We start from the raw sequence: 16062 nt of genomic DNA, 5'->3' as shown, positions 1-16062 counted from the left end.
TGATGTCTAGTAAGTTGCCGCCCAGCAAAAAACGGAGTGGGGCGCCGCGGGGGTGAGTGAGTCCAGCAGGCACCACAGCTATTCTTACCGGCATTGCAGAATTACTGCTGGGGACAATGCCTGTGCTGTAGCAGGGTCACAGCAGAAACAAAAAGGATTCTGTTGAAGATGTTGTTGGTTTTCAATTTGAAAACAGTTCTGGTGTCAACTGCTATGCTAATGTAGTGGTTAATGTTTTGTTTTCTCTAGAAAATGTAAAAGAGGGGGAGGCAGTCCAAAGTTCCGTTAAAAGGGCAAAGGAAAGGATCGGTGGTTTGAACTATCAGTCAAAAAGGGGAGGGGGTGCAATAATTTTTCCTACCGGGTCACACTGTGCTTTCACCGGAAGTGAGGTCTGCAGGATTCTAGTAATTCAAAGTGAGGCTGGCGCCAGCATGGGAGCGCCGACGTCCCGCGGATACAGTTTCGTCACTCCACGGGCGATCATGGCAGTCATTCCCCATCGGGGGTCGGAGACTCCCGCGGTTCCTCTAGAATCTTCAAGGTCGTGGAGGACTACGGTGGTGGAGTCAACCAGTGACCGGGCCATTTCTTTATGCTGGGCCCGCTCTTGCCAGGTCGACCGCCATTTTCAGAGTTCGGCAGCTACCGGCGATCGCGGGGTCACATGAGCGGACGGGCTCCACCCTGCCGGGCGAGACGTTGCAGCATGGCCACAGTGGAAGAACCCTTTTCCGGGCGCCTGGAGCGCTGAGGGTGCAGCTGGGAAGCCTCCACCTGGGGAGGCGGGAGAGGCCTGTTCGCACCGTCTCTCCCTCCCAGTGCACCCCACGGCGTCTCGCTTGAGATTTGTTATGGCCGGACCAGGCGATGAGGACGAGGGGGGGGGGGGTCGGAGGCATGTGCAAGACATCCCCCCCCAGTGTTGTCGCAGCCATTATAAAAGAAAGAAGTGTCCCGTCCGTCTTCGGGCCGGGCTTCCGGTGGATGTCGGCCGGACGCCCCTGGCTCTGGCCCCATGAACGGGTTTCTTGGTTTATCGGCTGCAGCCGGATCCCGTCGGCCTCGGCCCCCCGACCGTTGGTGGTCGGACCGGAAGAGCATGTGGCGGGACTACCTGCAACTCTCAAGGGCCACCGCGGCCGGACTGGGAGAGAGAGGGGAGGGTCGAGGAGACATTCCCCCCCCCTGCAACTGTTCAGCGTTGTAAAGGCAATCCCCTGGCCGGGTCCCGCTGGCCTCGGCCTCTCCTCCGGCTACACCCTACGTTAGGATCTCCTGGCCGAGGCGTGGCAGCAGGACCTGCCTTATATGGGCTGCTCCCGGCTGGGCGTAGCCGGAACCCTGCCCCACCTTGGAAGTTTCCAGAGTGGGGGTGGATGTTCTACTGACTTGCATTTTCCCTAGTCTATCGATTTTTTTGGCGTGGCAGGCGGTGGGACAGCGAGGGGTGATTTGGTTTCTCTTACTGTTTTTCTGGTCTCTCACCACTGGCATATTTTAACGTTTTCTTGTTTCTAGGACATTAATAGGTTTTATCATTACGTTATGTTATCGTTTCTTTGTTCGTTGTTTAATAAAAGTTCATGTTCATCAGTGGCCTACTGATTTTCGTTTTCCTATTTTTTTCTTTCCAGGTTGTTTCATGGTAAAGTTTCTGTTAACAGGATACAGTGATCACTTCGTTATTATTGCATATGTCCTTTTCACTAGGGGTGCTCTCTGGTCGGGCCAGATGACGTATCTCTAGTAAATGGTCCGGGTGAAAAAAGTGCATCAATCAGTGGGGAGTAGATAGGCATGACAGATTACAACGGGGGAGAACGGTCCGCATTACGTACCCTTTCACTACTTGCAAAGATTTTCCTACGTTTATTTGCAAACAGGGAATACCTCCAAAAAGAACTAATTCCCAAACAGTCAATGTTCGGACAATCAATCAATCAATCAATGAGGAATGAAATAGGTACGACGTGTTAAAGGCTTGCGTTACCTACCCTTCACTATCTGCAAAGGGAGAGAGAATATTCCTATTCTTCCTCGTTTGCAGGTAGAGAAGATCCTTAAGAGAATTAACTTCGAACAATTCAATGCTCGATTGAAACAATCAACAAGGGGTACTGTGAACACAAATGAACGCCGCTTATATACGTACGCATTGCTATTTTCAACAGGTTGTTCCTAATGTTTCTATTTTAGCGAGGTCAAAAAGAGATCCCATTAGTGGCCTACTGATTTTGCTCGATTCCTTTTGTTTTTTTACACGATTTTTCGCTATCTGCAAAGACTAAACAGAGTATTGCGACTCTGTGCTTGTTTGTAAATAGAGAATGAACCAAAGAGAACAATCAATCAAATGGAGAGAGAAGCAGGCACGACGGATTACAAAGGGGGCAAAGGGCTGCGTTAACTACCGTTCACTATCTGCAAAGAGAGAGTACTCCTAATAGAAATGAGGGGTGGGGGGCAGCATTCAAAGCAGATCAGTGTGCATAAACACGAAAATGTTTTTACTTACCACGTACTTGACATTCGACAGCTTATGATATTTGCTATTAAAAAACCATTGAAATTCACTGAAAAAACCATAGGTTATAGACCATATATAGTTAGGAATTAGCATTTACAAAACCTTGAAAATTCACTGAAAAAACCATAGGTTATACACCATATATAGTTAGGAATTAGCATTTAAAAAACCTTATTTTACTCACACAAAACCATTGAAATTCCATATATAGTTAGTTGCACTAACTATATATCGCGCACCCGCAATCCACTGCTGATCATGTCACATATTACATCATTCATGACATGGTCAGTGACATCACTGATGACATCACTGATGACATCTCAAATGACATCACTGATGAGATCACTGATGACATCATCCAGTGACTGTGTGTTTCTGTAAAGTTTAAATATGTTTTACATATTGAAGAATGAGTAGATGTATAAGTGTCTGGACGAAGGATTTAGTAGGTGCATGACTGAATGTATGAGTGAGTGATTAAATGTGTCTCACTGAGTGCATGGGTTAGTGACTAAACTGTCTTAATTTGTGCATCATTATGTCTGTTGTTCTGTAAACTGCTGCATGTGTTGATCAGTAGCTATATGATTAACTATATGGGTTATTGATTGATTGTCCAAGTATTTGTATAGGAGACTGAGTGTGTGTGTGGCTGGCTGGGAGGTGTGTGACTCTGTGCAGATCAATGTGTACTTGTATCAATGATTGTATAAGAAAGTAAGTATGTGTTAGTATATGTTTGAAAATGTAAGGTGCTCTATGTTTAACTGTATAGACAAGAAAATGGAAGTGTGATTGATTCTTTACAGGACTGACTAGGTGTGTGAGTAACTCCATGGATGAGTGGCAGAGTGTAAGTGTCTGTATAGGTGTATGAGTGCATATGATAGTGTTGTAAAGATGAGTGATTGTATGTATGAATGATTGTATGGGTGAAAGAGTGAATGTGTGTGTAGACGTAGGAATCAGTGAGTACGTATGTAGTAACTAGTATTGGTGTGTTAATGGTTTCAAAAATTATACTCTGTATTTAACACTGGGTGAAACAGAGGTTATATTAAAACGTGAGGAGATGCATTGTATTGTCACATGAATGATATCATCAGTGATGTGGTCATTGATGTCAAATGAGATGTCATCAGTGATCTCATCAGTGATGTCATTTGAGATGTCATCAGTGATGTCATCAGTGATGTCACTGACCATGTCATGAATGATGTAATATGTGACATGATCAGCAGTGGATTGCGGGTGCGCGATATATAGTTAGTGCAACTAACTATATATGGAATTTCAATGGTTTTGTGTGAGTAAAATAAGGTTTTTTAAATGCTAATTCCTAACTATATATGGTGTATAACCTATGGTTTTTTCAGTGAATATATATATATATATATATATATATATATATATATATATATATATATACTGCTCACAATTTCCGTTCACTGTATCAGAAATCACAGCACTCAGGAGGGTAAATCATCAATCCACAGATTTATTGTTAGGAACCACACAAATGCGTTTCGGCGTACTGCCTTCGTCAGTGTATATATTTACAAGAACTCCTCCGTGGGAAGAAGAGAGGCCACAAAAGGGGAAACAGCGAAGGCACCTTTAATCTGCAGAGATACACACTTGGTGGCAAATGCATTTCGGCATCTGTATCTCCATCCTCAGCGCCAGGAGTGTGTTCAGGATGCAGGCTGCAATCTTGATTTAAATATCCTGCCCCATCACGAAGCCAGGCACGTAACTCCGCCCCCAAGATAAGTTCCGATGTCAAACACTTCCTGCACGCTGCTTGTTGTGCAATGCCTACAGGACCCAGAATGCAGTGTTCATGGCAGGTTAGTGTTTGCGGGAGTGGCAATGTCTGCAGGACCCAGAATGCAGTGTTCATGGCAGTTTAGTGTTTGCGGGAGTGGTGTAGCGCCAGCAAGTTGTTATGCCCCCAATTAAGGTGTCAATCAATCAATCAAAGCATTTATATAGCGCACTACTCACCCAGAGGGTCTCAAGGCGCTGGGGGAGGGGGGTCCGCTACTGCTCGAACAGCCAGGTCTTGAGTTGCTTCCTGAAGGCGAGGTGGTCCTGGGTCAGGCGGAGGTGGGTCGGGAGGGAGTTCCATGTCTTGGCGGCGAGGTAGGAGAAGGACCGTCCCCCTGTGGTGGCTCTTCGGATGCGGGGGACGGCGGCGAGGGCGTGGCCGGTCGATCGAAGCTGGCGTTTGGGAACGTAGAAGTTGAGGCGGCTGTTGAGGTATCCTGGGCCTTGGTTGTGTAGGGCTTTGTGTGCGTGGGTGAGGAGTCGGAAGGTGATTCTCTTGTTGACCGGGAGCCAGTGCAGGTCTCTCAGGTGTCCGGAGATGTGGCTGCGACGGGGGATGTCCAGGATGAGACGTGCTGAGGCGTTCTGGATCAGCTGGAGTTTCTTCTGGAGCTTGGCGGTGGTTCCGGCGTAGAGGGAGTTGCCGTAGTCCAGACGGCTGGTGACGAGGGCCTGGGTGACCGTTTCCTGGTCTCGGTGGGGATCCACCGGAAGATCTTACGTAGCATGCGCAGGATGTTGAAGCACGACGAAGAGACGGCATTGACTTGTCTGGTCATGGAGAGGAAGGAGTCCAGGATGAAGCCTAGGTTGCGTGCGTGGTCAGTTGGTTTGGGTGCGCTGCCTAGGGCGGGGGGCCACCAGGAGTCGTCCCAGGCGGAGGGTGAGGATCCCAGGATGAGGACTTCCGTCTTGTCCGAGTTTAGTTTCAGGCGGCTGTTCTTCATCCATTCGGATACCTCTTTCATCCCTTCGTGAAGGTTGGCTCTGGCGGTGGCGGGGTCGTTGGTGAGGGAGAGAATCAGCTGGGTGTCGTCGGCGTAGGAGATGATGTTGAGGTTGTGCTGGCGTGCGATGTCTGCGAGGGGTTTCATGTAGACGTTGAAGAGGGTTGGACTGAGCGAGGAGCCTTGAGGAACGCCGCAGATGACTTTGGTGGCTTCAGATCTGAACGGGGGGAGGCGGACTCTGTGTCCTTCCGGCGAGGAAGGAGATGATCCACTCCAGTGCCTTCTCCTGGATTCCAACGTTGCTGAGTCGCTGCACTAGTGTACGGTGGCAGACAGTGTCGAAGGCCGCGGAGAGGTCTAGGAGGATGAGGGCTGCTGTTTCTCAGTTGTCGAGCAGTGCTCGGATGTCATCGGTGGCTGCGATCAGGGCGGTCTCGGTGCTGTGGTTGGCCCGGAAGCCAGACTGCGAGAGGTCGAGGGATCCGTTCGTCTCGAGGAAGGCGGCCAGCTGCTTGTTGACGGTCTTCTCGACGACTTTAGCAGGGAACGGGAGCAGCGAGATGGGGCGGTAGTTCTTGAGGTCGGTGGGGTCAGCTGATGGTTTCTTTAGTAGAGCGCTGAGTTCGGCGTGCTTCCAGCTCTCCGGGAAGGTGGCGGTGTCGAAGGAGGTGTTGATGATGTCCCGCAGGTGGGGTGCGATGACAGCGTCGGCCTTGTTGAAGATGTGGTGAGGGCAGGGGTCGGTAGGAGATCCGGAGGGGATGGAGTTCATCGTGCGGACGGTGTCTTCGGTGCTGATCGGGGTCCAGGCGCGGAGCGTGGTGGTGGGGGGCGGTGGTTCAGTCGTGGCGTGCGTCGGTTGAGTGCTGAAGCTGTTGTGTATGTCCGCGATCTTGTTGTGGAAGTAGGAGGCGAGGGAGTTGCAGAGGTCTTGCGAAGGGGTGATGTCGTTGTTTCCGGCGTTGGGGTTGGAGAGCTCTTTAACGATGTTGAAGAGTTCCTTGCTGTTGTGTGCCTTGTTGTCCAGTCGTTCCTTGAATGCGGTTTTCTTGGTGGCGTTGATGAGTTGGTGGTGTTTTCGGGTGGCGAGCTTGAGGGCAGTCATGTTGTCCGGTGTTGGGTCTCTGCGCCATGTTCTCTCGAGGGCTCGGCAGTTCTTCTTGGAGCTTTTGAGTTAGTCGGTGAACCATGGGGCTTTCTTGCTACCGGGTCTGCTAGGTGGGGTCTTCAGAGGGGCGAGGTCGTCTGCGCAGTTGCTGATCCACTTCGCGAGGTTGGTGGCCGCCTGGCTTGGGTTCGTTGCGCTGGTGGGTGGGTTCTTGCTCAGGGAAGTCGCAAGCTGGTCGGCTGTGATCTTGTTCCAGCTTCTGCGTGCAGCCTGTTGCTGGTGGTGGTGGATCGTGGTCCTTCTGAAGCTGAAGTGGACGCAGCTGTGGTCCGTCCAGTTGAGTCGGGTGGCGTGGCTGAAGGCGATGTCCTTGCAGGATGAGAAGACGGGGTCGAGTGTGTGTCCGGCGTAGTGGGTGGGGGTGTTAACCAGTTGCTTGAGTCCGAGGTTGGCGAGATTGTCCAGCAGGGTGGTTGTCCACCGATTTCAGCTGCCTCCTCGGGTCCCCAGACCGCAACAACCCCCAAACCACGGGGTTTACTTACGGCAGGGGCAAGGCTGGAAGTCCATCTCGCCCAACATGTAATCTTACTGATTACAACACCGCCCCATCTCCTCCCGGCCTGAAGGGGGGTCTTGGTCAATCCAAAACCATGGATACAACGAAAATTCCACCGAGGCGGAGACCAGCGTGTCCAAGGCCAACTTGATGCTGCTGGGGCCTCCCAAGCGCGACTCTGGTGCACGCGCTGAAAATATAAACAAGAACTCCTCCGTGGGAAGAAGAGAGGCCACAACAGGGGAAACAGCGAAGGCACCTTTAATCTGCAGAGATACACACTCAAAGTGGCAAATGCATTCTGGCGTCTGTATCGCCTTCCTCAGCGCCAGGGGTGTGTTCAGGATGCAGGCTGCAATCTTAATTTAAATATCCTGCCCCATCCCGAAGCTAGGGATGTAACTCCGCCCCCAAGGTAAGTTCCGATGTCAAGCACTTCCTGCAGGCTGCTTGTTGTGCAATTCCTACATTTATTTATGTACATGTCTCCAGCATCTCTAGCTGCCCCCACAGCAGTCCCCTCCCTCCCCCTACAAAATCTGAAAGGGTGGTCTTAAGAATGACTCATCCAGTACCTGATCAAAACCAACGGTTTCAGTCAAGCTTCTACCGAATGCACCTCCCTAAAACTTAACTCAACTAGAGCTTCAACTTCAAAAACATGTGTCCCACACAATCACCTCGAGACTATGCTTATTCCTTTCCCATCTTCCTCCTTTGACAATCAATGTTGGCTGATACGCTTGCCCTTCAGCACCTCTTAAACTCTAGGTTTCTCCTTACCTTCCAATACAGGCTCATTCCACATTTGAAGTGCCGGATGCATCTCTGCCCTCTCAAGACTACCAACGCATTTTTTCAAAAGCCATTCCACTTGCATGCTTCTATTCCCACCTAAGGGCCTTCTCTGTTCGCCTGTATCTCTGGCCGATTTAGACCGCTAAATCAGGCTATTTACCATTATTTAGCCTCCCATCCAGAATCTCCGTGATAAAGACTCCCTGGACTGTAATGTATATCTGCCTTTCAAAAATTATATATATTTTATCTTACGCATCAGCACAAAGGCTTTTCTACATACGACCAGGACGGCTAGATCCATGGCAGATTTTTAGAATTGCTAGGTACTCTACAAGTGAGCTACGTTCAGAGTCACAGTATGAAAATGTGTCTCGGTGGCTGTCCTGAAAATCTGACATGGATCCATCGCTCGTTGGCCTTCTTTATACACCTCTGCACTAGCCGGAGTTAATGTTTTGTGATAGAAAGTTGATAACTAAATGTCAGATGGTATTTGCACGGGCAGGAACAGAGGTTTGCCAATGTTTATTTAAACGGAGACAGGTGGTTAAAAGGTAATCTAGTGGTTAAACATTTCCTGAATATTGAAAGTTAGCCAAGCCTGACCGAGTAATGTCGGTACATTAGTGGAGAACTTGTACAATTCCTCTGAAAAATGCAAGCAAAGCACAAATGCTTATTTACTAATTTGTAGCATTTTTCAAAGGTTTCTTGTCGCAACCAAAGTAAAATAACATAATTTTGATGATTAAAGTGTTTTTGGATAAGAGGGCAGGTTTTTTGCAACTGGCAACCGACATAGTGAATCACTGCTAACCTGAACCCTAGTGAAAACATGTTACCATAGGATGGGTGCATTGTCTGTGTCAGTAAAGCAACGGTAATGTGAGTTGAGTTGAATTCCTAATTATATCGCAATTATAAATCCTCCATATTGAAAGATTCCGATGTGGTTAAGAGAGAACGTTTATTTATTATTTAAATTGAATACTTGCTTCGGTAGCGCACTTTTTGTGGACAACTCTGAACAGTTATGTTGATAAATTATACAAAAATCATCACCTGTTAAGTTACCCACGAGTGACATTAAGTACAGTTATTTTGCATGGTAACCTCTGAATTCATTTAAAACGGGTGCCCAAAGTAGTACTCGGAACCTCATGTGGCCTGTTAGAACATGGGCTGGGGAGGCGAAGCCGAATTGCTAAGGGGCCCGTGACAAACGTTGCCCGAGGGGCGTAACTTGGGAGCTGGAAGGAATGAAGCCCAGGAAAATGCCGGGCTTTGGTCAGCATGGTTTCAAGTGACCAATCAACTGGGGCCTCCCGGGAATTCCACTGGTTTATAATGGCAAGGGGGCCTGAGTAGGCATATGCCTTCACCATTGGAGATGCCGTGGGATTCGCCATTGGTCTCGCCACTGGTTTCGGCGCAGGAAGGACTATTCGCAGTGTGCGCTGCTTGGGAATATTGTGGCGTTTAACTGTGGGAAGCGGCGTGAGGTTACAGCGCCCACCAGGTGTGGCGGGTAGGCCGGGTGGCAGTGTGGAGAAGAGCGTGCTGCCTGTGAAGATTTTGGTGTTGGCTGCAGGTAGAGGCGTGAGGGGAGCAGACTGCCTGGGTGCGACTGTAAGTCAGGCAGTGAGCGTGCTGCCCATGAAGTTGGCAACACAACAAGATGATGGACAGAGTGCTTAAAACTTGCAAGCACTAACCACTCACAGATCTGGGTTAATTCCACTGTTTTGCTCAAAATGTCACCTCAGTTTGGGCCCAGCCATGTGCAAATCAGTCTTGACCGTGCTCCCCTGGGGTGGCATGGTGAACAAAGGAACGATGCATTTAACCCAGATCTCTTGACTGGGGGTGAATGTTTGATTTGTTCAGCATTCTAACCATCATTTGTTTGCGCAGCATTTTTTGCGTGAAGTTGTGGCGCTTTGTTGCGGGCAGCAGCGTAGTCTGGAGCAAGCTGCCCATGAAGATTGCCCTTTAATTCGGGCAGCAATGTGCGGAGAAACCTCTGCTGTCAGCGGGGGAGTCTGACAGCGCCATAGTCTGGTACGCACCGCTAGTGATGTTGCAGCAGCCTTGTTGTGGGCAGCAGTGTGAGTTGAGCGCGCTGCCCTTGTGCCATGTGTAGGCGGTCAGCGGCGTGGTTAGGAGCACAGTGCCCGTGAAGGTTGCCCTTTGGTGCGGGGAGAAACGCGCTACCCATGAAGAAGCTGCTTGCTTGCGAGGTGAGGCAAGGAGGCAGGCAGCGGCGTGGGGGTTGAGTGTGCGCTGCCTTGGAGAATTACCCCACTCAAGGACATACTGAATAGGAGCGCCGGAATCCTGCTTGCTTCTTGGAGGGCAGCCAGAGACTGGGTGGCCACACCCCCACTCAGAAGGGTTTCAGCCCTCCTAAAGGGCCAGCAACACTATAGTGGCTTTACTGTTCCTGCTTTTAAAAGGCCAGCACACTGCTAGCTACAAACTTTTTAATAAGAACTGGGCATTTCAGATGCTAAGCCCATTGGTTGGAGTGAAGGCATCCTCACACTCTGAGTCCTGATCAAGGTGGAGAGCCCTGGTGAGAACAGTGCCTAGAAGATGCCCTCTTCCAGTGAGAAGGCATGCCTGGAACCCAATTTGCTGGCACCCGTCCTGGGAGATCTGGGAGAGAACGTCGTAAGCCCACCGGGTACAAAGGTGAAGATGTCCCATAGTGCAGGATGCATCCCACCAAAAGAATTTGCGCCACATTCCTTCCGCATAGGCTCTGCACGCACCAATGGCCGAGGTCAGCGCCCTGTATGCTGAGCGCATCAAACAGATAGAACGATGGGCATCCGGGATCTTTCAAGGCCTATATCTGACCAAACTTAAACCATCTCTCTATCAAGACGGGCACGCCCCGGTCAAGCGGGCAGGCTATGGATACTGGGACATTAGTTTGTCGCCAGGGCACTTCGGTGGTTGTTGGCGCAATAGAATTATGAAAGAACCAAGTTATGCAACACCACGGTCTCCTGGATGGGCAAGCCAGGGCCGCATTGGGAACACTTGCTGTCTGCCGTGCAAGACGCAGTGAAGCGTAGACTTGTTCATTAGAAATGCTTCTGGGCAGGAACAGTTTAGACGAATTAGGTCGCTGGGAGTGAATCCGAGCCATGATAATAAAACTGACTGCTGTAGGCAGACTGATTAGGCCAGCAGAGCTGGCGTGGTCTGAAATCATACTGCGAGTTCGATTTTTCCAGCTATGTTTTATTGATTATTCAGTACAATACACTTTGCAACCATCATTATCACTACACATCTTACAAGAAGTATCCGGATGAGTCATCAATAGCTTTGTGTAAACATTTTCCAAACTCACCTTACAGCTTAAGTTACAGATGGAGGTTTTACTTCTATTAATTAAGGAGATGTGGCAATGGCAGAATCCTACTACTCATCATGCATAAATCATAACTTATTAGTTTTTCATGGTTGCAATAACCCTTTGCGACCAGGTGTCCCAGTAGGCATATCATTCACATCTACCTCCCCTCGTGCATCCCCAATATGATAATCAGATTCAGTCTCATCCCCTTGCAGGTCTATAGGCATCGGTCTTCAATACCAGATCATACTCCAGTTTTTCTTCCCATCTTAAGTGTTTCATCCTGACATCCTCAGCCACTGCCCATTCAGACATATCTCGCAGTCCTTACTTATACCCGGACTGAGAGGCATTCATCCATTTAATGGCTATCTGCCTCTTTACCAGCACCAACCCTAGCATCATCTTTTTTTGCAGGGGTTGGGAGCAGGCTCAATAACACTTCATGTGAGGTGCCCTCAATATTCCATCCAATTGCCACCTTTAGATTCTGCAGTACATTTCTCCAGAAGAGTGCTATAACCGTATACCTCCACAAACATGCAGAAATCCCCCCTCAACCCTCCCCTCGTCATTTCCATATCGTGCCATGAGTTGTATGGAGGGGGGAATTGGATAAAGCAGCTGCAGAAAGGTCCAGAAATAAATAGAACATCACCAGGTCCAGGGTGTGGGAACCTAACTGGTGGGGTTTTGCGAGGCACGGATTTATTAACCTCAAAACTCAGGGGGACTACAAACCAGATGGGGCAAACTTGATGGAAGTAGGCATGGGCCTGTTCCACCTCAACATTGGAGGGGGTTCTTGTGCTAATAGCCGTCAACTAGAAGAGCATCAGGAGTGGAGCTGGTGGGGGAGCTGGCTGAGTTTGGTAAACCACATTCAGCATGGCGGAGACCGCACAGAGGGAAAGCAGTGGAAGCGCAATAGCCAAAGGAAGTGCTGCTCAAGTGCGTGCTCTTGGGATCCCATACGGCAGGGGCACGGGGAGCAGGCTATTGGTCAGCAAAGAGTCGGCAGAGGGTGATCACTGTACATGCAGCCGGTTTATGCACCAGGGCCGCCCACAAAGCTTCCCAGAAAGATGTAGCCTAGAGGTTGCAGGAGGGGCTAGACCATTGCTGAAATGGGGCTTTCGCTCAAGTTGCTGTTATGGATTTAATAACTGAACTTCATCTACAGACACTTTTTTACATTATTGATGTATGCTTGGTATACTTTGATCTGTGCAGTTTGATCATGTTATGTGAATAAAACCTGCGGTACTTTTGCACCATCAAATGACTCCTCTCAACTGTTGCCACAAGGGAAGGTGGGCGCATGTTCAAGGCCAGGACGCTGGCAAACACTCGCCCATCTGGAAAATGGTCACTATTGAAATTGATCCTTGAGCGTGGATGCAACATGTACATAATTAATGTGGACATTGCTTACTAAGGGGGAGAGGAGGATCAAGAATATTATTACTAGGGTGTGTCTGTTCAAATTAAAACCTAATCTGGAAAGTGTGCATTAATTCAATCAAGATATTAGTTAGTGCTTCAAACCAGGAGTTGATCAAACCTTTTCCTCATAGAGCTACTCTGGTGTGTTGGTTTAAGACAGAGGTTAGAAGTCGTAGACACTAGTTGAGTAGTCACTATTTTAGGCGTCTGTCTGAGTAATATCACTTGCCGTGTGTCTGTCACTTTTTAAACTGGCCGGTCACCTTTTTATTAATGAAGTAGAGACGGCAAGAAGTCAATCCGATTGTTAATAATTAGTTCAATTTAAATTTTTCTTCGTTTTCAAGGAGTTTTGGGTGTTCGAAAATCAGTGGCCGTTCATTATTACTAACTTGCTTTGCATTTATTGCATGGCATAACCATCACTGCTGATAATGCCTTGCGTGTCAGCGCCATCAAGGGAGGGTTCTGATTTGTGATCGTAAACATCATGTAAAACACTTGCACGCGTCATGAAAGATAAGCATTCCCAATTGTTTCAAGCTGTTATACACATCCATCTAGAAGTATCTTAAAGGTGCTGATGAAATGTTTTGCTTCCTTTTTCAGCACTTTCCGGTTGCCTGGGTAAACACCATGGTCTTTGACTTTAAAGGGCAGTTGAAAACTGGAGAAATCGTTTTGCACGGCTGGTCTTCATTTCCTGGTGAGACTTGTATTGTAAATTACATGATTACATGTTGCCCCTCCATCTGTGAAGAACAGGTCGCCAGGGATGTTTGTGCTTTTCATGTTGGGTAAATGCACTTGAAAACCTTAATGTTAAACCACGGTTACAAGCATCCCTCTTGGATGGTCTGTTCACTTGGTCCCTGTAGAGGTCGGTTGGTATTCATAATGAAGGGCTCGGATCCATTAGCATTTCCCCCGTGACTGCTCGCACAGCACAAGAAATGAACACAAAGTGCCATTAACGTATTACTCTCCTTGCTAACATATGATGAGCTCGTGAGGTAAAGATCGCTTGACTGGGATCTTCTTACATACGTTTTTATGGCTTTTTGACCATTTATTTTATGGACCACATCATTATGGCAGATGCACTTTTATTTGAACAAAATACACCCAGGCGCTGTTTCCTTGTTTATAAGAGTAGGTCTCTCTCTTGAATTATATAGACCACAGTATCAGACCTAGGGGTTACATCTTATAATCTTTTACATTTTTCATAATTGTTCTGAAGTTTGCTCAGCATTGTATAAAGACTGCGAAGTTGATTTGAGTGACTCCTCATTTCGACTGTTAAAAACATTAATCTAACATATCCATATTGTTGGACATAAGTATACCTTTAAAACAGAACATTTACACCAAGTATTATTTTATTCAGTGTACTAGAATTTAACAATTAAATCATGCTTAGATAAGCCTAAGTAAGCAACATAATTTTAAAGATGTGCATGGTTATAAATGTGGTAGAATATACATATTTCATAAATTATCTGTAAAAATGAACGGTTGGTTGAGCAAATTGCTATATTGTGACAATCGCTTATTCAGAAATTAATTCTTCGGCTATTGAGTATTAGCCACAGATCTTTAGGAAGACTCCTGATTTTTTTGGGTTTTGTTTAAGTGAATTGAAAGTCACACTTGCGGGGCTTTCTCAACAAAACTGAAATCAAAAGCTAAAAAAAAGCGAAAGATGACAAATCTAGATGTGGATTCAATGACATGATCAAAGGAATTGATCAGTCGATATCCAAAGCATTATCCAAAGAAATAATTCAGGACTAGAATAAAAATACTAGCTTGTCTGTCATCAATTATCTGATTGTTGACTAGTTTCTTATTTTGTAAGAGTTCTATCGAAAGAGTCACTCAAACTACGACTTAAGAAGGACTATGCAATGAGATCGGATACATTTGGTGCTACATTCCTAGAGTCAAAAACGTATAGTCGCTTGTCTATTAGAAATATTCGCATTTTTATGATCTGGTGCATGAGACCATCAACCATAAATCTATGTTGCATGCAGACGTGAACCTTGAGAACTGAGTAATTGAATATGGTGCCGTTATAATGGCCTCAAGTAAAGGGCCACCTTCTGCCCAGAAGTTGAGGATGGTCCTATATCCACATTACAACAGTCTGTTTGCAAGGGTGTCTCCCCACATTCATAGATTCCTTTATAGCTAAATGCAAATATCAATCTAACTTGTCAACATAAGTAATATTGACACTAGGGTGCCTGCGCATGAATGGCATATTTGTCATCAAGTCTTCAAATAATGGTGACAATTGTGTGGTTTTATCTAAAGAGCTCTACTTGAAAGAGGGGTATCACAAACTTAATGACAAAATATGCTACTTGATATTGAATGGTGATCCCACAGTCCACCTACAGGAGACATTAGATGTGTTAGTGTTAATGTTAATTGATTTTTGGATGTAGGAGGGGGAGATTGGTGAGAGTACAAAATAATTATCCTATATCCTGAATTCTTTTTTTTTACCTTACAAACATAAATCCTTGACCTCACTGCTGGGAGTGGCAATATCGACGGTAGCTTAATTGAAAATGTTTCAGAATATTTAGATCAGGTTTTGAGCAATAATGTCAGAGCCTTGTCTCCTTTGGTAACACTGGATACATAATTGTTGTAAGAAATTGAGGTGTTGGTTGAGGGGGTTGAGAACCTCTCTCAAGCAAAAAAACAATCCTTGTCCGTGAACTACAAAAGTTACAAAATTAACCTGTGATTAATCTTCTGGTAGTTTGGCACAAAAGCAGCCACACAACCTAGAGGCACTGGTAAAGTATTTATGCCAAATGGGAATAGTAATAAAGTGAAAACAGCACAAGAAAACTCCAATTTAGAAAAATAGAGTGAAATTTAATAAATGACATGATATTGCAACGGAAAAAATCCAATCAGTAGAACTGTAGATGTTTAGTTTAAAGATTTAAGTAGATGTGGCGCCTAAAAGCACAAAGCGCCACTTGCAGTCATCTGGTCGTGCTAGACCTGGAGGAAGTCACAAGTTCAGGCCGACTGCGATAAGCATGGACTGGATACAGGGACTGGGTTAGACCTGCTGAAAAAGTTCCCTTCTCAAGGTCTGGTGCAAAGAGTCCAAAACTTTAGGATTTCTCCTTTTCTTGAAGAGTAGTGCAATCATACACCAGCCATGGGTCCAGGACCTGGGGAGCCACCTTTTGGGAATCAGGGACTCACTCTAGCAGAGGCCAGAATTGGTCAGGCAGGTTCAGTTGCAGCATGTCAGCTGGGCAGTTGTAGGGAAGCCTCTGGAGTTTGTTGTCTCTGTAGCTCAAACAGGAGGTCAGCAAACTGACCCTTGGAGTCACTCGGGTAGCCTGGGATGAAGGGAGCAGGTCCAGTCTTCCTTCACAGAGAGCGGGCAGGCCTCAAGCAGCAAGGCAGTCATGTGGGGAGCAAAGC

General features: G+C 47.1%; 1 protein-coding gene across 7 annotated transcripts in view; it reads left to right on the top strand.

The window, feature by feature from the left end:
• Positions 1-16062, top strand: part of PIK3CB (phosphatidylinositol-4,5-bisphosphate 3-kinase catalytic subunit beta) — a 999444-nt gene that overhangs the window by 592476 nt on the left and 390906 nt on the right. For all 7 annotated transcript variants that reach the window (XM_078666107.1, XM_078666113.1, XM_078666108.1 and 4 more), the window contains one exon: positions 13207-13303. In XM_078666107.1, coding sequence (XP_078522233.1) covers positions 13207-13303 — 97 coding nt within the window. The remainder of the gene's footprint in view (positions 1-13206; positions 13304-16062) is intronic.

The sequence above is a fragment of the Lissotriton helveticus genome, chromosome 11 (assembly GCF_964261635.1).
Source record: "Lissotriton helveticus chromosome 11, aLisHel1.1, whole genome shotgun sequence".
Lineage (NCBI taxonomy): Eukaryota > Metazoa > Chordata > Amphibia > Caudata > Salamandridae > Lissotriton > Lissotriton helveticus.
Note: the sequence above shows the minus strand (reverse complement) of the source record. Positions and strands in the feature narration are given on the sequence as shown.